Consider the following 26623-nt stretch of genomic DNA (forward strand, 5'->3'; position numbering starts at 1 on the left):
ATGTGGTCAAGTCAAATTCAATATATCAATATTCAGATACTATAGTTCAGGTGCGACCTGGGTTCACTTCCCTGCCCAGCTGTTTGCTACATTGGTGTCAGAAGTGGTATGGTGTCTGTGAGGTCATCAGAATGGACCGGATGTGTGAGGGGTCTGAGTAGCTGAAGCACGGGACTAATTAACACTGATACTGGGTTAACCCTATTGATACTGATACTGGGTTAACACTATTAATACTGATACTGGGTTAACCCTATTAATACTGATACTGGGTTAACCCTATTAATACTGATACTGGGTTAACCCTATTGATACTGATACTGGGTTAACCCTATTGATACTGATACTGGGTTAACACTATTAATACTGATGCTGGGTTAACCCTATTGATACTGATACTGGGTTAACACTATTGATACTGATACTGGGTTAACACTATTAATACTGATACTGGGTTAACACTATTGATACTGATACTGGGTTAACACTATTAACACTGATACTGGGTTAACCCTATTAATACTGATACTGGGTTAACCCTATTAATACTGATACTGGGTTAACCCTATTGATACTGATACTGGGTTAACCCTATTGATACTGATACTGGGTTAACACTATTAATACTGATACTGGGTTAACACTATTGATACTGATACTGGGTTAACAATATTAATACTGATACTGGGTTAATCTTACTTGGGGCGGCAGGTAGCTGCGCTCCAACGCTCTAGAGCGTTGTTAACCACAGGTGTTAACCACAACCAACATGCTGGATCTCTGTTTAGTTGTCACTGTGTTAACCACAACCAACATGCTGGATCTCTGTTTAGTTGTCACTGTGTTAACCACAACCAACATGCTGGATCTCTGTTTAGTTGTCACTGTGTTAACCACAACCAACATGCTGGATCTCTGTTTAGTTGTCACTGTGTTAACCACAACCAACATGCTGGATCTCTGTTTAGTTGTCACTGTGTTGACCACAACCAACATGCTGGATCTCTGTTTAGTTGCCACTGTGTTAACCACAACCAACATGCTGGATCTCTGTTTAGGGGTCACTGCTCTAAAATGAGTCTCTCTTGGAAGAGAGAGGAGGAGGGCCCTGCCTCTAAAAGGAGTGTCTCTGGGGAACATGGCACCAAATCTAAGAGGTGAGATTAGTTTTGTAAAGAATTTATCAAGAGTTTATATCCAAAACACTATATCCACCATTTCTTCTCATTTGTGTTTTTTTCTTCAGAAATTAAGGCTTATGGGTGTGTAAAATATTACTGTTCTAAGATTTAAAATTAAAGATTTTAGCGTATGACATTTTACTGAGAACATCACAGCAAGATGACACAAATATTGTTGCATTCTCTAGATTCTGCATTCATAGATTCTCACACTTCATTTGCGTTATAGAGCCCCACAGTGGAGGTGTCATAATACCCATAACACCTAGCGGTCAAACAGGGAAATGGTTCCAATAGTTTTATAGAGCCCCACAGTGGAGGTGTTATAATACCCATAACACCTTGTGGTCAAACAGGGAAATGTTCCAATAGTTTTATAGAGCCTGTGCCTTCTTCAGGGTGATGTCATCAATACTTGAACCAGGTTATGTAGACAAACAGTGCAATTAGTGCAACCAATGACAATACAGAGGGGTGTGTCATAATTATTAAGTTAATTAGAATGAATTGAGTGAAACTGTTAAAAAACAATAGTTTCTGGCATATTGAATATATCAGGCTATTGTTATCATATAGAAACATAACTGATAATTGTACATAACATTAGCGTCAACATACATTATTGTTTTATTCAATTTCACATATTTAATTGTTTCCTATTTCAATAAAAACGTTTGTTCCATGTAATGTTTTGGTTCAACCATAATGCATAATGAGCATCATCAACAGGGGAACATATTGGATGTACTCTGATAAGCTGTAGAAAGAATATATCCATTTAAAACAGAGAACTGTTCATAAGGGCCTGAGAACAAAGTCAATATTCAGACCACTAGGGGTCCATGTTTTTAGACAGGATCTCCAGTAAGCCTCCCTTTGTAGTAGTAGGATCTCCATGTTACCTCCTCTCCTTGGTAGAGCAACATGCTCAATGCCTGTGTATTTGAGGGAGGAGATTGGATGGTCAGCTTCAACAAAGTGAGCTGCTATTGGACAGTCAATGTTCTTACACCTGATTGAGCTGCGGTGTTCAGCTATGCGTTGTTTTAATTGTCTTTTCGTTTGTCCTACGTAGGCTTTCCCACATGAACAGGTGATGAGATAGATTACTCCCTTGGTGTTGCATGAGATGATCCCTCTAACAGGGATTTTTCTACTTGTATGTTGATGTCTGAAGATGGATGTTTTTATAGTGCTGTTGCACTGTGCGCATGAGCCACGTTTGTAGTTCCCATTTGGGATGGGTGTCAAGAGTGTCTGAGTGGGCTCAGAGGGCAGGTCAGATCTCACCAAACTATCTACAATATTGCAACCACGCTTATAGACCACCAGTGGGGGGTTCCTTGAAGAGGTGTGTGATTGTTTTGTCTGACTGCAGACTATTCCAGTGCTTTTCCAGTATTGCTATCTATCAGAATACTTGGTGTACTTGGTGCAAAAGACGGTTGTTTTCCTTCTTTGGTTGAGTTTTTAGCAATTCCTCTGTTGGTTTTTGAGATATTTTCATCATTGCTGCATCAAGAGTTCTGTCCTTTTAGCCTCTCATTTTGAATTTATCTGTAACTTCTTAGCATTGCTGTCAAAATCCATTTTTTCCCCTACCATACAGTTTTCCCATAGGGAATTATAGAAACACTTAAAATAAGGGATGTGTTTCGTATAGGGTGGGGTGGCGCGGCGGTCCTTGTGGGCAAATTCTGTCATCAAAGTATGTCATTCTCTGGATTTATGGTGCTTTCAAGACAACTGGGAAATGGGAAGTTCTAATGATGACGTCAGTGATCTTCAGGTTGGAGCTCTAGAAAGAGGCCGAGATCCCCACTTGGAATTTCGAGTTGGATGACCGTTCAAACCGTATTTTCTCAGTTGGAGCTCGTTTTTTTTTCAGAGTTGTCCTGAACTCACTGAAGTCTGATATTTCCCAGGTTCCAGTTGTTTTGAACGTTGCAGAAGTCATGCTGGATTCACAGCATGGCCAATGTATTCAACCTTTTCTGTCCCTTGGTGTTGCATGTGAATGTTTATCCTTTTAAGTTTGGAAAAGAGACCCTTAACTTCTCCTGGGATGCTACCGTCCCACCCACGGTTCACACTATTCAACAGCCTGTGAAATGTCAGGGCGCCAAATTCAAAACAACAAAATGTCATAATTCAAAGTTCTCAAACATATCACTATTTTACACCATTTTAAAGATACACGTCTCCTTAATGTAACCACGTTGTCCGATTTCAAAAAGGCTTTACGGCATAAGCATAAAGTTAGATTATGTTAGGACAGTGAAAACACAAGAAAAACCACACAGTCATTTTCCAAGCAGGAGAGGGGTCACAAAAACCATAAATTCAGCTAAAATTAATTAAGCACTAACCTTTGACGATCTTCATCAGATGACACTCCTAGGACTCAATGTTAGACAATACATGTATGTTTTGTTCAATAAAGTTCATATTTATATCCAAAAACAGCATTTTACATTGGCGCGTGATGTTCAGAAAATATTTTGCCTCCAATACTGCCGGTGAATCAGCACAACAATTTACAAAAATACTCATCATAAACGTTGATAAAATATTAAACTGTTATTCAAGGAATTATAGATGAACATCTCCTTTATGCAACCGCTGTGATAGATTTCAAAAAAGCTTCATGGGGAAAGCATACTTTGCAATAATCTGAGTACTGCACTCAGAAAAAGACATCAAGCAAGACAGATACCTGCCATTTTGGAGTCATCTAAAATCACATTCGAAATATTCACTTACCTTTGATGATCTTCATCAGAAGGCACTTCCAGGAATCCCAGGTCCACAATAAATGTTGTTTTGTTCGATAAAGTCCATAATTTATGTCCAAATACCTCGTTGTTTGCGCGTTCAGTAAGCTACTCCAAATGTAGGAAGCGCGGCCAAAATGTCACGCCGAAAAGTAAAAGAAAAGTTATATTTACGTTCGTTCAAACATGTCAAACGTTGTATAGCATCAATCTTTAGGGCCTTTTTAACTTAGAACTTCAATAATATTCCAACCGGACGATTCCAATGTCTTGAAAAACGTTATGGAACACAGCTACCTCATCACGTGAATGTGCGTCACAAAACCCATGTAATTTTCTGAATCACCTAATTCCAGGTCCTCTTGTTCGCTCTGTGTTCACCGCAAAAGCCTGAAACTAGGTTCTAAAGACTGTTGACATCTAGTGGAAGCCTTAGGAAGTGCAAAATGAACCCTAAGTCACTGTATGTTAGATAGGCAATGACTTGAAAAGACTACATGCATCAGATTTCCCACTTCCGGGTTGTATTTTTCTCAGGTTTTTGCCTGCCATATGAGTTCTGTTATACTCACAGACATCATTAAAACAGTTTTAGAAACTTCAGAGTTTTTTCTATCCAAATATACTAATAATATGCATATCCTACCTTCTGAGCCCTAGTAGCAGGCAGTTTTATTTGGGCACATTTTTCATCCGAAATCGAAAATACTGCCCCCTATACATTGACAGGTTAAACGCAGAATTGGACCAGTCCAATCAAAGCCATGGTAGATATAACGTGATTTGACAATTTTATCTGTGGCCAATGACCTTGAGCCTTTTGGATGGGCACTTCTAATGTAACTCTATGGCAGCACCCAATGGGCTTGAATTTTTGAGCTCTCCCTGTAGATTTTGCGGTGACGTAGTGTCTCCATGAGTGACAGAACACTGAGCCAATCAAGGCGCAACTACAGAACATTACCAACCCCTACGCTCAGTATTTTCCTCTGGCTGCCCCACCACCACAGAAAGCACTGAGCTAGGCTGAAACACCTGCATTTAGGAGCTGCCTAACTCAAGACAACAAAAAAGAGCATGTTTGTATGCAGCTTTATTATTATTTGTTTTACATTGTTTGCAAACTAATATGTGACACGTATTAACTAGGCAAGTCAGTACAAATTCTTATTTACAATGACGCCTACCCCGGCCAAACCCGGACGACGCTGGGCCAATTGTGCGCCTCCCTATGGGACTCCCAATCACGGACGGATTCGAACCAGGTACTGGCAGTGTGTTAGACAACTGTGCCAGTCGGGTGCCAATGTATATTGTATGTTGACTTTGACATGTTGTGGCTTTCAATATAAAAGAATATAAATATGAAGACTCGTATTTCACTTACCAGTCTAATGTAACGTTAGCAGGTAACGTTAGCGTCCTCTCCTTTAGCTGTTGTCTCAAAAAAAATGTAAGCAAGAATATCGTCAAAAATCTCTATGCTTGGACATTGATTTAGCTTTTCCAGTATTAGTAGCCATATTGTAAGTTCAAAATTTGCAAAACACTTTGTTTTAATAACTTTCATAACTCATAGATATGCGTAACGCGCTTCGCCATATACTTGCATAAATGGCCAAAAGGAACTAGCCTCCTGGTGCGCAAGCAAGCAATTGGTGTGGGATAGGTGAGGCAGGTTTGAGACTGATCTAATGAATTTACAAGAAAAATACACTTTATTTCTCAGCTGCCTCACCAACGTCTGAATGTGAATTAATAACTTTTAATTGGTAAATATTTCCAATAGATGGCAGCATAAGACCACGAAGCATCAGTTATAGGCTACAAGCAGCAATATGATTGACATAAAATAACATGCAACCACAGACTATATGTCCCATGATTTTCTAAAATGGTCACTCATTACTTTAGGTAGCTATATATCTTGTATTAGGCCTGTGTTGCTTTTGGGAGAGCAAATAAACAGTGACTATAGCAGGTATTGAACCCCAGGTAAATAATCACTAGTCAGAACCTCAACCTTATCATTGTGATTAGGATGCATTATAAAAAATCATTTTAAATATCTGATATTGTGAGTAAACAACCTCGGAATAGAAAAGACAAGACTGCATCTTCCATCCTGCCAATAAATTACATCGTACAAACCTCGTGGTTAGAAAATTACCTCAACATGCCCCTCGTTTTGCTCGAGAAGGCAGAGTGCACGTACTGAACCACAGCTACTGTAGTTTCAAATGGGACTAGAAATAAGAATTACAATTCTCAGACCTTACACTTCCTGGTTGAAATGTTCTCAGGTTTTTGCCTGCAATATGAGTTCTGTTATACTCACAGACACCATTCAAACAGTTTTAGAAACTTCAGAGTGTTTTCTATCCAAATCTACTAATAATATGCATATTCTATTTCCTGGGCAAGAGTAGTAACCAGTTTAAATTGGGTACATTTTTCATCCGGCCGTGAAAATACTTCCCCCTAGTCCCAAGAAGTTAAATAATTGTTATATATTTTGTCAACGTTTATGATGAGTATTTTTGTAAATTGATGTGCACATTCACCGATGGTTTTGGTGGGAATACATTTTCTGAACATCACGCGCCAATGTAAAATGCTGTTTTTGGATATAAATATGAACTTTATCGAACAAAACATACATGTATTGTGTAACATAATGTCCTAGGAGTGTCATCTGGTGAAGATCGTCAAAGGTTAGTGCTTCATTTAGCTGTGTTTTGGGTTTTATTGACACATGTCCTTGCTTGGAAAATGGCTGTGTGATTATTTTTGTCTATGTACTCTCCTAACATAATCTAATCTTTTGCTTTCGCTGTAAAGCCTTTTTGAAATCGGACAATGTGGTTACATCAAGGAGAAGTGTATCTTTAAAATGGTGTAAAATAGTCATGTATTTGAGAAATTGAAATTATTAGATTTTTGCGCTAGCGCCCCATGTAGCCCATAGAAGTTAAACAGTTTTAGAAATGTCAGAGTGTTTTTTTTATCCAATACTACCATGCATATGCATATCCTAGCTTCTGGGCCTGAGTAACAGGCAGTTTACTTTGGGCACGTTTGTCATCGAAACTTCAAAATTCTGCCCCCTACCCTAAAAGCTAATTCATGAACGTTTCTGAAAGTGATATATAGCGTTTTGTAATGAAACTCTTCTTATGTTTCCCCATCTGAGATCAGAGTAGATGAGAGATGTAATGTTTGTCTCTGTTGTGTTGAAGTCCAATCAAGCAGGAGAGACCAGCCTCCCCTGTTCCCAGCTGTGTGTCCATGAGTGACCGGTCTATGGACCAACCTATAAACTTTAGAGAGGGAGACGTTTCTACTGAACAGAGGTAAGAAGAACTCATGGGTCATGGTCAGTGAGTTAAACAACACTGTCTCTAGTCATTTCTCCTCTCCCATTTTCACATTTATTTTGGTTGTTTTCATAATCCACAGGCTAATCCTTTTGTCCATTTTCATAGTCCTAAAACAATATTAAACAAACACAACGTTCCCTCCCTGTGTGTGTGTGTGTGTGTGTGTGTGTGTGTGTGTGTGTGTGTGTGTGTGTGTGTGTGTGCTCTCCCTGGATGAGGAGATATAATCTCTATCCTGATTGCCTAGTCACTTTTACCCCTACCTACATGTACATATTACCTCAACTACCTGGTACCCCTGCACATTGACTCAGTACTGGTACTCCTTATAGTCTCATTATTACCTCAACTACCTGGTACCCCTGCACATTGACTCAGTACTGGTACTCCTTATAGTCTCATTATTACCTCAACTACCTGGTACCCCTGCACATTGACTCAGTACTGGTACTCCTTATAGTCTCATTATTACCTCAACTACCTGGTACCCCTGCACATTGACTCAGTACTGGTACTCCTTATAGTCTCATTATTACCTCAACTACCTGGTACCCCTGCACATTGACTCAGTACTGGTACTCCTTATAGTCTCATTATTACCTCAACTACCTGGTACCCCTGCACATTGACTCAGTACTGGTACTCCTTATAGTCTCATTATTACCTCAACTACCTGGTACCCCTGCACATTGACTCAGTACTGGTACTCCTTATAGTCTCATTATTACCACAACTACCTGGTACCCCTGCACATTGACTCAGTACTGGTACTCCTTATAGTCTCATTATTACCTCAACTACCTGGAACCCCTGCACATTGACTCAGTACTGGTACTCCTTATAGTCTCATTATTACCTCAACTACCTGGTACCCCTGCACATTGACTCAGTACTGGTACTCCTTATAGTCTCATTATTACCTCAACTACCTGGTACCCCTGCACATTGACTCAGTACTGGTACTCCTTATAGTCTCATTATTACCTCAACGACCTGGAACCCCTGCACATTGACTCAGTACTGGTACTCCTTATAGCCTCATTATTACCTCATCTACCTGGTACCCCTGCACATTGACTCAGTACTGGTAATCCTTATAGCCTCATTATTACCTCAACTACCTGGTACCCCTGCACATTGACTCAGTACTGGTACTCCTTATAGTCTCATTATTACCTCAACTACCTGGTACCCCTGCACATTGACTCAGTACTGGTACTCCTTATAGTCTCATTATTACCTCAACTACCTGGTACCCCTGCACATTGACTCAGTACTGGTACTCCTTATAGTCTCATTATTACCTCAACTACCTGGTACCCCTGCACATTGACTCAGTACTGGTACTCCTTATAGCCTCATTATTGCCTCAACTACCTGGTACCCCTGCACATTGACTCAGTACTGGTACTCCTTATAGCGTAATTATTGTTATTTTGTGTTACTATTTCCTTTTTTTTATTTACAAGGTATAAGGTCAACGTAGCAAGTCTGGTGGACAGGGCAGAGCTCCATATCCGCAGGCAAACCAGCAGAAACTGGATCAGCAGCACTACAAGGTATCACGTCTGGTGGACAGGTCAGAGTTCATATCCTCAGTCAGACCAGTAGAAACTGGATCAGCGGCACTACAAGGTATCACGTCTGATGGAGCAAGTATCAATACTGATAGGATGGAAAGAAAGGGAACGCTGCTCTCGGATCAGTTTTCTCCATTCAGATATTTCCTTAACATTATAATTATGTCACAATACTGACCCAGGATCAGCTTCTATTAGCACCTATGGCTGCAAGTATTGGGGAGGCTTAGTCTAATGCTTACCCAATAAAAACGCACTAAATCACAGATTTGGCACATCATTGTGTTCATGTTTGGATACACATCATGAAATATATTGAGACATATTTCAGACAGTAGCCTACAAGTATCAAAATATTACTCAATATATTGAACAATATGATTGAAATAGTCCTAAAGACTACTGTTCATATTTTAATGTAGTCATCTCAGTTTCATTTGAAGCAAATCTGCAGACGTCCCTTGATTGAATCAAATGCAAAGACATTGGCAACTTCGTATTTGTAGTCAACTTTGTTCTGAATTCATCTGCTGTCACAGAGAGATGGATAAACTATATGATTCTATGTTTAGCAGAGATCTTCTGTGTATAAAGTCAAGTGGAAGGGCAAAAAAAGCATCTAATGACGCACTCAGCTGTTCTAGTGGTCTGAGGGAGGAGGTAGATTACTCAGCTGTTCTAGTGGTCTGAGACAGGAGGTAGATTACTCAGCTGTTCTAGTGGTCTGAGGGAGGAGGTAGATTACTCAGCTGTTCTAGTGGTCTGAGACAGGAGGTAGATTACTCAGCTGTTCTAGTGGTCTGAGGCAGGAGGTAGATTACTCAGCTGTTCTAGTGGTCTGAGACAGGAGGTAGATTACTCAGCTGTTCTAGTGGTCTGAGGCAGGAGGTAGATTACTCAGCTGTTCTAGTGGTCTGAGACAGGAGCTAGATTACTCAGCTGTTCTAGTGGTCTGAGACAGGAGGTAGATTACTCAGCTGTTCTAGTGGTCTGAGGCAGGAGGTAGATTACTCAGCTGTTCTAGTGGTCTGAGACAGGAGGTAGATTACTCAGCTGTTCTAGTGGTCTGAGGCAGGAGGTAGATTACTCAAAATATGGTTATTTGTTAGATTTGAACCTAGCAGTACTACTGATTTCACTGAGAGGCAGATATATATTATTACTGTGTAAAACCTAGCAGTACTACTGATTTCTCTGAGAGTGAGGCAGATATATATTATTACTGTATTAAACCTAGCAGTACAACTGATTTCACTGAGAGGCAGATATATATTATTACTGTGTTAAACCTAGCAGTACTACTGATTTCTCTGAGAGGCAGATATATATTATTACTGTGTATAACCTAGCAGTACTACTGATTTCTCTGAGAGGCAGATATTATTACTGTGTATAACCTAGCAGTACTACTGATTTCTCTGAGAGTGAGGCAGATATATATTATTACTGTATTAAACCTAGCAGTACTACTGATTTCTCTGAGAGGCAGATATATATTATTACTGTGTAAAACCTAGCAGTACTACTGATTTCTCTGAGAGTGAGGCAGATATATATTATTACTGTATAAAACCTAGCAGTACTACTGATTTCTCTGAGAATGAGACAGATATATATTATTACTGTGTTAAACCTAGCAGTACTACTGATTTCTCTGAGAGGCAGATATATATTATTACTGTGTTAAACCTAGCAGTACTACTGATTTCTCTGAGAGTGAGGCAGATATATATTATTACTGTATAAAACCTAGCAGTACTACTGATTTCTCTGAGAATGAGACAGATATATATTATTACTGTGTTAAACCTAGCAGTACTACTGATTTCTCTGAGAGGCAGATATATATTATTACTGTGTTAAACCTAGCAGTACTACTGATTTCTCTGAGAGTGAGGCAGATATATATTATTACTGTATTAAACCTAGCAGTACTACTGATTTCTCTGAGAGGCAGATATATATTATTACTGTGTTAAACCTAGCAGTACTACTTATTTCTCTGAGAGGCAGATATATATTATTACTGTATAAAACCTAGCAGTACTACTGATTTCTCTGAGAGGCAGATATATATTATTACTGTGTATAACCTAGCAGTACTACTGATTTCTCTGAGAGGCAGATATTATTACTGTGTATAACCTAGCAGTACTACTGATTTCTCTGAGAGTGAGGCAGATATATATTATTACTGTATTAAACCTAGCAGTACTACTGATTTCTCTGAGAGGCAGATATATATTATTACTGTGTAAAACCTAGCAGTACTACTGATTTCTCTGAGAGTGAGGCAGATATATATTATTACTGTATAAAACCTAGCAGTACTACTGATTTCTCTGAGAATGAGACAGATATATATTATTACTGTGTTAAACCTAGCAGTACTACTGATTTCTCTGAGAGGCAGATATATATTATTACTGTGTTAAACCTAGCAGTACTACTGATTTCTCTGAGAGTGAGGCAGATATATATTATTACTGTATAAAACCTAGCAGTACTACTGATTTCTCTGAGAATGAGACAGATATATATTATTACTGTGTTAAACCTAGCAGTACTACTGATTTCTCTGAGAGGCAGATATATATTATTACTGTGTTAAACCTAGCAGTACTACTGATTTCTCTGAGAGTGAGGCAGATATATATTATTACTGTATTAAACCTAGCAGTACTACTGATTTCTCTGAGAGGCAGATATATATTATTACTGTGTTAAACCTAGCAGTACTACTTATTTCTCTGAGAGGCAGATATATATTATTACTGTATAAAACCTAGCAGTACTACTGATTTCTCTGAGAGGCAGATATATATACTGCTCAAAGAAATAAAGGGAACACTAAAATAACACATCCTAGATCTGAATGAATGAAATAAATAATCTTATTAAAGACTTTTTTCTTTACATAGTTGAATGTGCTGACAACAAAATCACACAATAATATTCAATGGAAATCCAATTTATCAACCCATGGAAGTCTGGATTTGGAGTCACACTCAAAATTAAAGTGGAAAACCACACTACAGGCTGATCCAACTTTGATGTAATGTCCTTAAAACAAGTCAGAATGAGGCTCAGTAGTGTGTGTGGCCTCCACGTGCCTGTATGACCTCCCTACAACGCCTGGGCATGCTCCTGATGAGGTGGCGGATGGTCTCCTGAGGGATCTCCTCCCAGACCTGGACTAAAGCATCCGCCAACTCCTGGACGGTCTGTGGTGCAACGTGGCGTTGGTGGATGGAGCGAAACATGATGTCCCAGATGTGCTCAATTGGATTCAGGTCTGGGGAACGGGCGGCCAGTCCATAGCATCAATGCCTTCCTCTTGCAGGAACTGCTGACACACTCCAGCCACATGAGGTCTAGCATTGTCTTGCATTAGGAGGAACCCAGGGCCAACCGCAGCAGCATATGGTCTCACAAGGGGTCTGGGGATCTCATCTCGGTACCTAATGGCAGTCAGGCTACCTCTGGCGAGCACATGGAGGGCTGTGCGGCCCCCCAAAGAAATGCCACCCCACACCATGACTGACCCACCACCAAACCGGTCATGCTGGAGGATGTTGCAGGCAGCAGAACGTTCTCCACGGCGTCTCCAGACTCTGTCACGTATGTCACGTGCTCAGTGTGAACCTGCTTTCATCTGTGAAGAGCACAGGACGCCAGTGGCGAATTTGCCAATCTTGGTGTTCTCTGGCAAATGCCAAACGTCCTGCACGGTGTTGGGCTGTAAGCACAACCCCCACCTGTGGACGTCGGGCCCTCATACCACCCTCATGGAGTCTGTTTCTGACCGTTTGAGCAGACACATGCACATTTGTGGCCTGCTGGAGGTCATTTTGCAGGGCTCTGGCAGTGCTCCTCCTGCTCCTCCTTGCACAAAGGCGGAGGTAGCGGTCCTGCTGCTGGGTTGTTGCCCTCCTACGGCCTCCTCCACGTCTCCTGATGTACTGGCCTGTCTCCTGGTAGCGCCTCCATGCTCTGGATACTACGCTGACAGACACAGCAAAACTTCTTGCCACAGCTCGCATTGATGTGCCATCCTGGATGATCTGCACTACCTGAGCCACTTGTGTGGGTTGTAGACTCCGTCTCATGCTACCACTAGAGTGAAAGCACCGCCAGCATTCAAAAGTGACCAAAACATCAGCCAGGAAGCATAAGAACTGAGAAGTGGTCTGTGGTCACCACCTGCCGTACCACTCCTTTATTGGGGGTGTCTTGGTAATTGCCTATAATTTCCACCTGTTGTCTATTCCATTTGCACAACAGCATGTGAAATGTATTGTCAATCAGTGTTGCTTCCTAAGTGGACAGTTTGATTCCACAGAAGTGTGATTGACTTGGAGTTACATTGTGTTGTTTAAGTGTTCCCTTTATTTTTTTGAGCAGTGTATTATTACTGTATAAAACCTAGCAGTACTACTGATTTCTCTGAGAGTGAGGCAGATATATATTATTACTGTGTTAAACCTAGCAGTACTACTGATTTCTCTGAGAGGCAGATATATATTATTACTGTGTAAAACCTAGCAGTACTACTGATTTCTCTAAGAGGCAGATATATATTATTACTGTGTTAAACCTAGCAGTACTACTGATTTCTCTGAGAGGCAGATATATATTATTACTGTATTAAACCTAGCAGTACTACTGATTTCTCTGAGAGGCAGATATATATTATTACTGTGTTAAACCTAGCAGTACTACTGATTTCTCTAAGAGTGAGGCAGATATATATTATTACTGTGTTAAACCTAGCAGTACTACTGATTTCTCTGAGAGTGAGGCAGATATATATTATTACTGTATTAAACCTAGCAGTACTACTGATTTCTCTGAGAGTGAGGCAGATATATATTATTACTGTATTAAACCTAGCACTACTACTGATTTCTCTGAGAGTGAGGGAGATATATATTATTACTGTGTTAAACCTAGCAGTACTACTGATTTCTCTGAGAGGCAGATATATATTATTACTGTGTAAAACCTAGCAGTACTACTGATTTCTCTGAGAGTGAGGCAGATATATATTATTACTGTGTTAAACCTAGCAGTACTACTGATTTCTCTAAGAGGCAGATATATATTATTACTGTGTTAAACCTAGCAGTACTACTGATTTCTCTGAGAGGCAGATATATATTATTACTGTATTAAACCTAGCAGTACTACTGATTTCTCTGAGAGGCAGATATATATTATTACTGTGTTAAACCTAGCAGTACTACTGATTTCTCTAAGAGTGAGGCAGATATATATTATTACTGTGTTAAACCTAGCAGTACTACTGATTTCTCTGAGAGTGAGGCAGATATATATTATTACTGTATTAAACCTAGCAGTACTACTGATTTCTCTGAGAGTGAGGCAGATATATATTATTACTGTATTAAACCTAGCACTACTACTGATTTCTCTGAGAGTGAGGGAGATATATAGCATTTAGCAAAAAAACATTATTTGTCTCTCTGAAATGAAACCATCAAGTGATAGATTTTAAACAAATACATGTCTGTCATTGAACAACCCCATGCCATGATTAGATAGTGAATAAACACACCAATCTCTTTACTAATTTCTTTAAACAATAAAGACTAATTTATGAACATTTCTGTAAAGTGATATGTTCCGTTTTGGAATGAAAGTCTTCTTATGTTCCCCATCTGAGATCAGAGTGGATGAGAGATGTAATGTTTGTCTCTGTTGTGTTGAAGACCAATCAAGCAGGAGAGACCAGCCTCCCCTGTACCCAGCTGTGTGTCCATGAAGAGTGACCGGTCTATGGGTCAACCTGAAGAGTTTAGAGAGGGAGACTTTTCTACTGAACAAAGGTAAGAAGAACTCATGGGTCATGGTCAGTGAGTTAAACAACACTGTCTGTAGTCATTTCTCCTCTCCCATTTTCACATTTCTTTTGGTTGTTTTCATAATCCACAGGCTAATCCTTTTGTCCATTTTCATAGTCCTAAAACAATATTAAACAAACACAACGTTCCCTCCCTGTGTGTGTGTGTGTGTGTGTGTGTGTGTGTGTGTGTGTGTGTGTGTGTGTGTGTGTGTGTGTGTGTGTGTGTGTGTGTGTGTGTGTGTGTGTGTGTGTGTGTGTGTGTGTGTGTGTGTGTGTGTGCTCTCCCTGGATGAGGAGATATAATCTCTATCCTGATTGCCTAGTCACTTTTACCCCTACCTACATGTACATATTACCTCAACTACCTGGTACCCCTGCACATTGACTCAGTACTGGTACTCCTTATAGTCTCATTATTACCTCAACTACCTGGTACCCCTGCACATTGACTCAGTACTGGTACTCCTTATAGTCTCATTATTAGCTCAACTACCTGGTACCCCTGCACATTGACTCAGTACTGGTACTCCTTATAGTCTCATTATTACCTCAACTACCTGGTACCCCTGCACATTGACTCAGTACTGGTACTCCTTATAGTCTCATTATTACCTCAACTACCTGGTACCCCTGCACATTGACTCAGTACTGGTACTCCTTATAGTCTCATTATTACCTCAACTACCTGGTACCCCTGCACATTGACTCAGTACTGGTACTCCTTATAGTCTCATTATTACCTCAACTACCTGGTACCCCTGCACATTGACTCAGTACTGGTACTCCTTATAGTCTCATTATTACCTCAACTACCTGGTACCCCTGCACATTGACTCAGTACTGGTACTCCTTATAGTCTCATTATTACCTCAACTACCTGGTACCCCTGCACATTGACTCAGTACTGGTACTCCTTATAGTCTCATTATTACCACAACTACCTGGTACCCCTGCACATTGACTCAGTACTGGTACTCCTTATAGTCTCATTATTACCTCAACTACCTGGAACCCCTGCACATTGACTCAGTACTGGTACTCCTTATAGTCTCATTATTACCTCAACTACCTGGTACCCCTGCACATTGACTCAGTACTGGTACTCCTTATAGTCTCATTATTACCTCAACTACCTGGTACCCCTGCACATTGACTCAGTACTGGTACTCCTTATAGTCTCATTATTACCTCAACGACCTGGAACCCCTGCACATTGACTCAGTACTGGTACTCCTTATAGCCTCATTATTACCTCATCTACCTGGTACCCCTGCACATTGACTCAGTACTGGTAATCCTTATAGCCTCATTATTACCTCAACTACCTGGTACCCCTGCACATTGACTCAGTACTGGTACTCCTTATAGTCTCATTATTACCTCAACTACCTGGTACCCCTGCACATTGACTCAGTACTGGTACTCCTTATAGCGTAATTATTGTTATTTTGTGTTACTATTTCCTTTTTTTTATTTACAAGGTATAAGGTCAACGTAGCAAGTCTGGTGGACAGGGCAGAGCTCCATATCCGCAGGCAAACCAGCAGAAACTGGATCAGCAGCACTACAAGGTATCACGTCTGGTGGACAGGTCAGAGTTCATATCCTCAGTCAGACCAGTAGAAACTGGATCAGCGGCACTACAAGGTATCACGTCTGATGGAGCAAGTATCAATACTGATAGGATGGAAAGAAAGGGAACGCTGCTCTCGGATCAGTTTTCTCCATTCAGATATTTCCTTAACATTATAATTATGTCACAATACTGACCCAGGATCAGCTTCTATTAGCACCTATGGCTGCAAGTATTGGGGAGGCTTAGTCTAATGCTTACCCAATAAAAACGCACTAAATCACAGATTTGGCACATCATTGTGTTCATGTTTGGATACACATCATGAAATATATTGAGACATATTTCAGACAGTAGCCTACAAGTATCAAAATATTACTCAATATATTGAACAATATGATTGAAATAGTCCTAAAGACTACTGTTCATATTTTAATGTAGTCATCTCAGTTTCATTTGAAGCAAATCTGCAGACGTCCCTTGATTGAATCAAATGCAAAGACATTGGCAACTTCGTATTTGTAGTCAACTTTGTTCTGAATTCATCTGCTGTCACAGAGAGATGGATAAACTATATGATTCTATGTTTAGCAGAGATCTTCTGTGTATAAAGTCAAGTGGAAGGGCAAAAAAAGCATCTAATGACGCACTCAGCTGTTCTAGTGGTCTGAGGGAGGAGGTAGATTACTCAGCTGTTCTAGTGGTCTGAGACAGGAGGTAGATTACTCAGCTGTTCTAGTGGTCTGAGGGAGGAGGTAGATTACTCAGCTGTTCTAGTGGTCTGAGACAGGAGGTAGATTACTCAGCTGTTCTAGTGGTCTGAGGCAGGAGGTAGATTACTCAGCTGTTCTAGTGGTCTGAGACAGGAGGTAGATTACTCAGCTGTTCTAGTGGTCTGAGGCAGGAGGTAGATTACTCAGCTGTTCTAGTGGTCTGAGACAGGAGCTAGATTACTCAGCTGTTCTAGTGGTCTGAGACAGGAGGTAGATTACTCAGCTGTTCTAGTGGTCTGAGGCAGGAGGTAGATTACTCAGCTGTTCTAGTGGTCTGAGACAGGAGGTAGATTACTCAGCTGTTCTAGTGGTCTGAGGCAGGAGGTAGATTACTCAAAATATGGTTATTTGTTAGATTTGAACCTAGCAGTACTACTGATTTCACTGAGAGGCAGATATATATTATTACTGTGTAAAACCTAGCAGTACTACTGATTTCTCTGAGAGTGAGGCAGATATATATTATTATTGTATTAAACCTAGCAGTACAACTGATTTCACTGAGAGGCAGATATATATTATTACTGTGTTAAACCTAGCAGTACTACTGATTTCTCTGAGAGGCAGATATATATTATTACTGTGTATAACCTAGCAGTACTACTGATTTCTCTGAGAGGCAGATATTATTACTGTGTATAACCTAGCAGTACTACTGATTTCTCTGAGAGTGAGGCAGATATATATTATTACTGTATTAAACCTAGCAGTACTACTGATTTCTCTGAGAGGCAGATATATATTATTACTGTGTAAAACCTAGCAGTACTACTGATTTCTCTGAGAGTGAGGCAGATATATATTATTACTGTATAAAACCTAGCAGTACTACTGATTTCTCTGAGAATGAGACAGATATATATTATTACTGTGTTAAACCTAGCAGTACTACTGATTTCTCTGAGAGGCAGATATATATTATTACTGTGTTAAACCTAGCAGTACTACTGATTTCTCTGAGAGTGAGGCAGATATATATTATTACTGTATAAAACCTAGCAGTACTACTGATTTCTCTGAGAATGAGACAGATATATATTATTACTGTGTTAAACCTAGCAGTACTACTGATTTCTCTGAGAGGCAGATATATATTATTACTGTGTTAAACCTAGCAGTACTACTGATTTCTCTGAGAGTGAGGCAGATATATATTATTACTGTATTAAACCTAGCAGTACTACTGATTTCTCTGAGAGGCAGATATATATTATTACTGTGTTAAACCTAGCAGTACTACTTATTTCTCTGAGAGGCAGATATATATTATTACTGTATAAAACCTAGCAGTACTACTGATTTCTCTGAGAGGCAGATATATATACTGCTCAAAAAAATAAAGGCAACACTAAAATAACACATCCTAGATCTGAATGAATGAAATAAATAATCTTATTAAAGACTTTTTTCTTTACATAGTTGAATGTGCTGACAACAAAATCACACAATAATATTCAATGGAAATCCAATTTATCAACCCATGGAAGTCTGGATTTGGAGTCACACTCAAAATTAAAGTGGAAAACCACACTACAGGCTGATCCAACTTTGATGTAATGTCCTTAAAACAAGTCAGAATGAGGCTCAGTAGTGTGTGTGGCCTCCACGTGCCTGTATGACCTCCCTACAACGCCTGGGCATGCTCCTGATGAGGTGGCGGATGGTCTCCTGAGGGATCTCCTCCCAGACCTGGACTAAAGCATCCGCCAACTCCTGGACGGTCTGTGGTGCAACGTGGCGTTGGTGGATGGAGCGAAACATGATGTCCCAGATGTGCTCAATTGGATTCAGGTCTGGGGAACGGGCGGCCAGTCCATAGCATCAATGCCTTCCTCTTGCAGGAACTGCTGACACACTCCAGCCACATGAGGTCTAGCATTGTCTTGCATTAGGAGGAACCCAGGGCCAACCGCAGCAGCATATGGTCTCACAAGGGGTCTGGGGATCTCATCTCGGTACCTAATGGCAGTCAGGCTACCTCTGGCGAGCACATGGAGGGCTGTGCGGCCCCCCAAAGAAATGCCACCCCACACCATGACTGACCCACCACCAAACCGGTCATGCTGGAGGATGTTGCAGGCAGCAGAACGTTCTCCACGGCGTCTCCAGACTCTGTCACGTATGTCACGTGCTCAGTGTGAACCTGCTTTCATCTGTGAAGAGCACAGGACGCCAGTGGCGAATTTGCCAATCTTGGTGTTCTCTGGCAAATGCCAAACGTCCTGCACGGTGTTGGGCTGTAAGCACAACCCCCACCTGTGGACGTCGGGCCCTCATACCACCCTCATGGAGTCTGTTTCTGACCGTTTGAGCAGACACATGCACATTTGTGGCCTGCTGGAGGTCATTTTGCAGGGCTCTGGCAGTGCTCCTCCTGCTCCTCCTTGCACAAAGGCGGAGGTAGCGGTCCTGCTGCTGGGTTGTTGCCCTCCTACGGCCTCCTCCACGTCTCCTGATGTACTGGCCTGTCTCCTGGTAGCGCCTCCATGCTCTGGATACTACGCTGACAGACACAGCAAAACTTCTTGCCACAGCTCGCATTGATGTGCCATCCTGGATGATCTGCACTACCTGAGCCACTTGTGTGGGTTGTAGACTCCGTCTCATGCTACCACTAGAGTGAAAGCACCGCCAGCATTCAAAAGTGACCAAAACATCAGCCAGGAAGCATAAGAACTGAGAAGTGGTCTGTGGTCACCACCTGCCGTACCACTCCTTTATTGGGGGTGTCTTGGTAATTGCCTATAATTTCCACCTGTTGTCTATTCCATTTGCACAACAGCATGTGAAATGTATTGTCAATCAGTGTTGCTTCCTAAGTGGACAGTTTGATTCCACAGAAGTGTGATTGACTTGGAGTTACATTGTGTTGTTTAAGTGTTCCCTTTATTTTTTTGAGCAGTGTATTATTACTGTATAAAACCTAGCAGTACTACTGATTTCTCTGAGAGTGAGGCAGATATATATTATTACTGTGTTAAACCTAGCAGTACTACTGATTTCTCTGAGAGGCAGATATATATTATTACTGTGTAAAACCTAGCAGTACTACTGATTTCTCTAAGAGGCAGATATATATTATTACTGTGTTAAACCTAGCAGTACTACTGATTTCTCTGAGAGGCAGATATATATTATTACTGTATTAAACCTAGCAGTACTACTGATTTCTCTGAGAGGCAGATATATATTATTACTGTGTTAAACCTAGCAGTACTACTGATTTCTCTAAGAGTGAGGCAGATATATATTATTACTGTGTTAAACCTAGCAGTACTACTGATTTCTCTGAGAGTGAGGCAGATATATATTATTACTGTATTAAACCTAGCAGTACTACTGATTTCTCTGAGAGTGAGGCAGATATATATTATTACTGTATTAAACCTAGCACTACTACTGATTTCTCTGAGAGTGAGGGAGATATATAGCATTTAGCAAAAAAACATTATTTGTCTCTCTGAAATGAAACCATCAAGTGATAGATTTTAAACAAATACATGTCTGTCATTGAACAACCCCATGCCATGATTAGATAGTGAATAAACACACCAATCTCTTTACTAATTTCTTTAAACAATAAAGACTAATTTATGAACATTTCTGTAAAGTGATATGTTCCGTTTTGGAATGAAAGTCTTCTTATGTTCCCCATCTGAGATCAGAGTGGATGAGAGATGTAATGTTTGTCTCTGTTGTGTTGAAGACCAATCAAGCAGGAGAGACCAGCCTCCCCTGTACCCAGCTGTGTGTCCATGAAGAGTGACCGGTCTATGGGTCAACCTGAAGAGTTTAGAGAGGGAGACTTTTCTACTGAACAAAGGTAAGAAGAACTCATGGGTCATGGTCAGTGAGTTAAACAACACTGTCTGTAGTCATTTCTCCTCTCCCATTTTCACATTTCTTTTGGTTGTTTTCATAATCCACAGGCTAATCCTTTTGTCCATTTTCATAGTCCTAAAACAATATTAAACAAACACAACGTTCCCTCCCTGTGTGTGTGTGTGTGTGTGTGTGTGTGTGTGTGTGTGTGTGTGTGTGTGTGTGTGTGTGTGTGTGTGTGTGTGTGTGTGTGTGTGTGTGTGTGTGTGTGTGTGTGTGTGCTCTCCCTGGATGAGGAGATATAATCTCTATCCTGATTGCCTAGTCACTTTTACCCCTACCTACATGTACATATTACCTCAACTACCTGGTACCCCTGCACATTGACTCAGTACTGGTACTCCTTATAGTCTCATTATTACCTCAACTACCTGGTACCCCTGCACATTGACTCAGTACTGGTACTCCTTATAGTCTCATTATTAGCTCAACTACCTGGTACCCCTGCACATTGACTCAGTACTGGTACTCCTTATAGTCTCATTATTACCTCAACTACCTGGTACCCCTGCACATTGACTCAGTACTGGTACTCCTTATAGTCTCATTATTACCTCAACTACCTGGTACCCCTGCACATTGACTCAGTACTGGTACTCCTTATAGCCTCATTATTACCTCAACTACCTGGTACCCCTGCACATTGACTCAGTACTGGTACTCCTTATAGCCTCATTATTACCTCAACTACCTGGTACCCCTGCACATTGACTCAGTACTGGTAATCCTTATAGCCTCATTATTACCTCAACTACCTGGTACCCCTGCACATTGACTCAGTACTGGTACTCCTTATAGCCTCATTATTACCTCAACTACCTGGTACCCCTGCACATTGAATCAGTACTGGTACTCCTTATAGTCTCATTATTACCTCAACTACCTGGCACCCCTGCACATTGACTCAGTACTGGTACTCCTTATAGTCTCATTATTACCTCAACTACCTGGTACCCCTGCACATTGACTCAGTACTGGTAATCCTTATAGCCTCATTATTACCTCAACTACCTGGTACCCCTGCACATTGACTCAGTACTGGTACTCCTTATAGTCTCATTATTACCTCAACTACCTGGTACCCCTGCACATTGACTCAGTACTGGTACTCCTTATAGTCTCATTATTAGCTCAACTACCTGGTACCCCTGCACATTGACTCAGTACTGGTACTCCTTATAGTCTCATTATTACCTCAACTACCTGGTACCCCTGCACATTGACTCAGTACTGGTACTCCTTATAGTCTCATTATTACCTCAACTACCTGGTACCCCTGCACATTGACTCAGTACTGGTACTCCTTATAGCCTCATTATTACCTCAACTACCTGGTACCCCTGCACATTGACTCAGTACTGGTACTCCTTATATCCTCATTATTACCTCAACTACCTGGTACCCCTGCACATTGACTCAGTACTGGTAATCCTTATAGCCTCATTATTACCTCAACTACCTGGTACCCCTGCACATTGACTCAGTACTGGTACTCCTTATAGCCTCATTATTACCTCAACTACCTGGTACCCCTGCACATTGACTCAGTACTGGTACTCCTTATAGTCTCATTATTACCTCAACTACCTGGTACCCCTGCACATTGACTCAGTACTGGTACTCCTTATAGTCTCATTATTACCTCAACTACCTGGTACCCCTGCACATTGACTCAGTACTGGTAATCCTTATAGCCTCATTATTACCTCAACTACCTGGTACCCCTGCACATTGACTCAGTACTGGTACTCCTTATAGTCTCATTATTACCTCAACTACCTGGTACCCCTGCACATTGACTCAGTACTGGTACTCCTTATAGTCTCATTATTACCTCAACTACCTGGTACCCCTGCACATTGACTCAGTACTGGTACTCCTTATAGTCTCATTATTACCTCAACTACCTGGTACCCCTGCACATTGACTCAGTACTGGTACTCCTTATAGCCTCATTATTACCTCAACTACCTGGTACCCCTGCACATTGACTCAGTACTGGTACTCCTTATAGTCTCATTATTACCTCAACTACCTGGTACCCCTGCACATTGACTCAGTACTGGTACTCCTTATAGCCTCATTATTGCCTCAACTACCTGGTACCCCTGCACATTGACTCAGTACTGGTACTCCTTATAGCCTCATTATTGCCTCAACTACCTGGTACCCCTGCACATTGACTCAGTACTGGTAATCCTTATAGCGTAATTATTGTTATTTTGTGTTACTATTTCCTTTTTTTTATTTACAAGGTATAAGGTCAACGTATCATGTCTGGTGAACAGGGCAGAGCTCCATACCCGCAGTCAGACCAGCAGAAACTGGATCAGCAGCACTACAAGGTATCACGTCTGGTGAACAGGTCAGAGTTCATATCCTCAGGCAGACTAGCAGGAACTGGATCAGCAGCACTACAAGGTATCATGTCTGGTGGACAGGTCAGAGTTCATATCCTCAGGCAGACCAGTAGAAACTGGATCAGCAGCACTACAAGGTATCACGTCTGGTGGACAGGTCAGAGTTCATATCCTCAGGCAGACCAGTAGAAACTGGATCAGCAGCACTACAAGGTATCACGTCTGGTGGACAGGTCAGAGTTCATATCCTCAGTCAGACCAGTAGAAACTGGATCAGCAGCACTACAAGCTATCATGGTTGGTCGACAGGTCAGAGTTCATATCCTCAGGCAGACCAGTAGAAACTGGATCAGCAGCACTACAAGGTATCACGTCTGGTGGACAGGTCAGAGTTCATATCCTCAGTCAGACCAGTAGAATCTGGATCAGCAGCACTACAAGGTATCACGTCTGGTGGAGCATGTATCAATACTGATAGGATGGAAAGAAAGGGAGCGCTGCTCTCGGATCAGTTTTCTCCATTCAGATATTTCCTTAACATTATAGTTATGTCACAATACTGACCCAGGATCAGCTTCTATTAGCACCTATGGCTGCAAGTATTGGGGAGGCTTAGTCTAATGCTTACCCAATAAAAACGCACTAAATCACAGATTTGGCACATCATTGTGTTCATGTTTGGATACACATCATGAAATGTATTGAGACATATTTCAGACAGTAGCCTACAAGTATCAAAATATTACTCAATATATTGAACAATATGATTGAAATAGGCCTAAAGACTACTGTTCATATTTTAATGTAGTCATCTCGGTTTTCATTTGAAGAATAATTTTATGCGTCGCTTGTTTTTATCAAATGCAAAGACATTGGCAACTTCGTATTTGTAGTCAACTTTGTTCTGAAATCATCTGCTGTCACAGAGAGATGGATAAACTATATGATTCTATGTTTAGCAGAGATCTTCTGTGTATAAAGTCAAGTGGAAGGGCAAAAAAAGCATCTAATGACGCACTCAGCTGTTCTAGTGGTCTGAGGGAGGAGGTAGATTACTCAGCTGTTCTAGTGGTCTGAGACAGGAGGTAGATTACTCAGCTGTTCTAGTGGTCTGAGACAGGAGGTAGATTACTCAGCTGTTCTAGTGGTCTGAGACAGGAGGTAGATCACTCAGCTGTTCTAGTGGTCTGAGACAGGAGGTAGATTACTCAGCTGTTCTAGTGGTCTGATACAGGAGGTAGATTACTCAGCTGTTCTAGTGGTCTGAGACAGGAGGTAGATTACTCAGCTGTTCTAGTGGTCTGAGACAGGAGGTAGATTACTCAGCTGTTCTAGTGGTCTGAGACAGGAGGTAGATTACTCAGCTGTTCTAGTGGTCTGAGGGAGGAGGTAGATTACTCAGCTGTTCTAGTGGTCTGAGACAGGAGGTAGATTACTCAGCTGTTCTAGTGGTCTGATACAGGAGGTAGATTACTCAGCTGTTCTAGTGGTCTGAGGGAGGAGGTAGATTACTCAGCTGTTCTAGTGGTCTGAGGCAGGAGGTAGATTACTCAGCTGTTCTAGTGGTCTGAGGGAGGAGGTAGATTACTCAGCTGTTCTAGTGGACTGAGACAGGAGGTAGGTTACTCAGCTGTTCTAGTGGTCTGAGACAGGAGGTAGATTACTCAGCTGTTCTAGTGGTCTGAGACAGGAGGTAGATTACTCAGCTGTTCTAGTGGTCTGAGACAGGAGGTAGATTACTCAGCTGTTCTAGTGGTCTGAGACAGGAGGTAGATTACTCAGCTGTTCTAGTGGTCTGAGACAGGAGGTAGATTACTCAGCTGTTCTAGTGGACTGAGACAGGAGGTAGATTACTCAGCTGTTATAGTGGTCTGAGACAGGAGGTAGATTACTCAGCTGTTCTAGTGGTCTGAGGGAGGAGGTAGATTACTCAGCTGTTCTAGTGGTCTGAGACAGGAGGTAGATTACTCAGCAGTTCTAGTGGTCTGAGACAGGAGGTAGATTACTCAGCTGTTCTAGTGGTCTGAGACAGGAGGTAGATTACTCAGCTGTTCTAGTGGTCTGAGACAGGAGGTAGATTACTCCGCTGTTCTAGTGGTCTGAGACAGGAGGTAGATTACTCAGCTGTTCTAGTGGTCTGAGGGAGGAGGTAGATTACTCAGCTGTTCTAGTGGTCTGAGACAGGAGGTAGATTACTCAGCTGTTCTAGTGGTCTGAGACAGGAGGTAGATTACTCAGCTGTTCTAGTGGTCTGAGGGAGGAGGTAGATTACTCAGCTGTTCTAGTGGTCTGAGACAGGAGGTAGATCACTCAGCTGTTCTAGTGGTCTGAGACAGGAGGTAGATTACTCAGCTGTTCTAGTGGTCTGATACAGGAGGTAGATCACTCAGCTGTTCTAGTGGTCTGAGACAGGAGGTAGATTACTCAGCTGTTCTAGTGGTCTGAGACAGGAGGTAGATTACTCAGCTGTTCTAGTGGTCTGAGGCAGGAGGTATATTACTCAGCTTTTCTAGTGGTCTGAGACAGGAGGTAGATTACTCAGCTGTTCTAGTGGTCTGAGACAGGAGGTAGATTACTCAGCTGTTCTAGTGGTCTGAGGCAGGAGGTAGATTACTCAGCTGTTCTAGTGGTCTGAGGGAGGAGGTAGATTACTCAGCTGTTCTAGTGGACTGAGACAGGAGGTAGATTACTCAGCTGTTCTAGTGGTCTGAGACAGGAGGTAGATTACTCAGCTGTTCTAGTGGTCTGAGACAGGAGGTAGATTACTCAGCTGTTCTAGTGGTCTGAGACAGGAGGTAGATTACTCAGCTGTTCTAGTGGTCTGAGACAGGAGGTAGATTACTCAGCTGTTCTAGTGGTCTGAGACAGGAGGTAGATTACTCAGCTGTTCTAGTGGTCTGAGGCAGGAGGTAGATTACTCAGCTTTTCTAGTGGTCTGAGACAGGAGGTAGATTACTCAGCTGTTCTAGTGGTCTGAGACAGGAGGTAGATTACTCAGCTGTTCTAGTGGTCTGAGGCAGGAGGTAGATTACTCAGCTGTTCTAGTGGTCTGAGGGAGGAGGTAGATTACTCAGCTGTTCTAGTGGACTGAGACAGGAGGTAGATTACTCAGCTGTTCTAGTGGTCTGAGACAGGAGGTAGATTACTCAGCTGTTCTAGTGGTCTGAGACAGGAGGTAGATTACTCAGCTGTTCTAGTGGTCTGAGACAGGAGGTAGATTACTCAGCTGTTCTAGTGGTCTGAGACAGGAGGTA

At 41.4% G+C, this 26623-nt stretch overlaps 1 protein-coding gene across 1 annotated transcript in view; it reads left to right on the plus strand.

Annotated features, from left to right (window-relative positions):
* The first annotated feature begins 1048 nt into the window (after positions 1-1048).
* Positions 1049-26623, plus strand: part of LOC123741811 (uncharacterized) — a 30000-nt gene continuing 4425 nt past the window's right edge. Inside the window, exons 1-7 of the mRNA XM_082971927.1 lie at positions 1049-1157; positions 7195-7308; positions 8805-8894; positions 14648-14764; positions 16263-16352; positions 20834-20950; positions 23265-23354. Coding sequence (XP_082828053.1) covers positions 1075-1157; positions 7195-7308; positions 8805-8894; positions 14648-14764; positions 16263-16352; positions 20834-20950; positions 23265-23354 — 701 coding nt within the window. The 5' untranslated portion in view covers positions 1049-1074. The remainder of the gene's footprint in view (positions 1158-7194; positions 7309-8804; positions 8895-14647; positions 14765-16262; positions 16353-20833; positions 20951-23264; positions 23355-26623) is intronic.

The sequence above is a fragment of the Salmo salar genome, unplaced genomic scaffold (genome assembly GCF_965601325.2).
Source record: "Salmo salar unplaced genomic scaffold, fSalSal1 ptg000436l, whole genome shotgun sequence".
Lineage (NCBI taxonomy): Eukaryota > Metazoa > Chordata > Actinopteri > Salmoniformes > Salmonidae > Salmo > Salmo salar.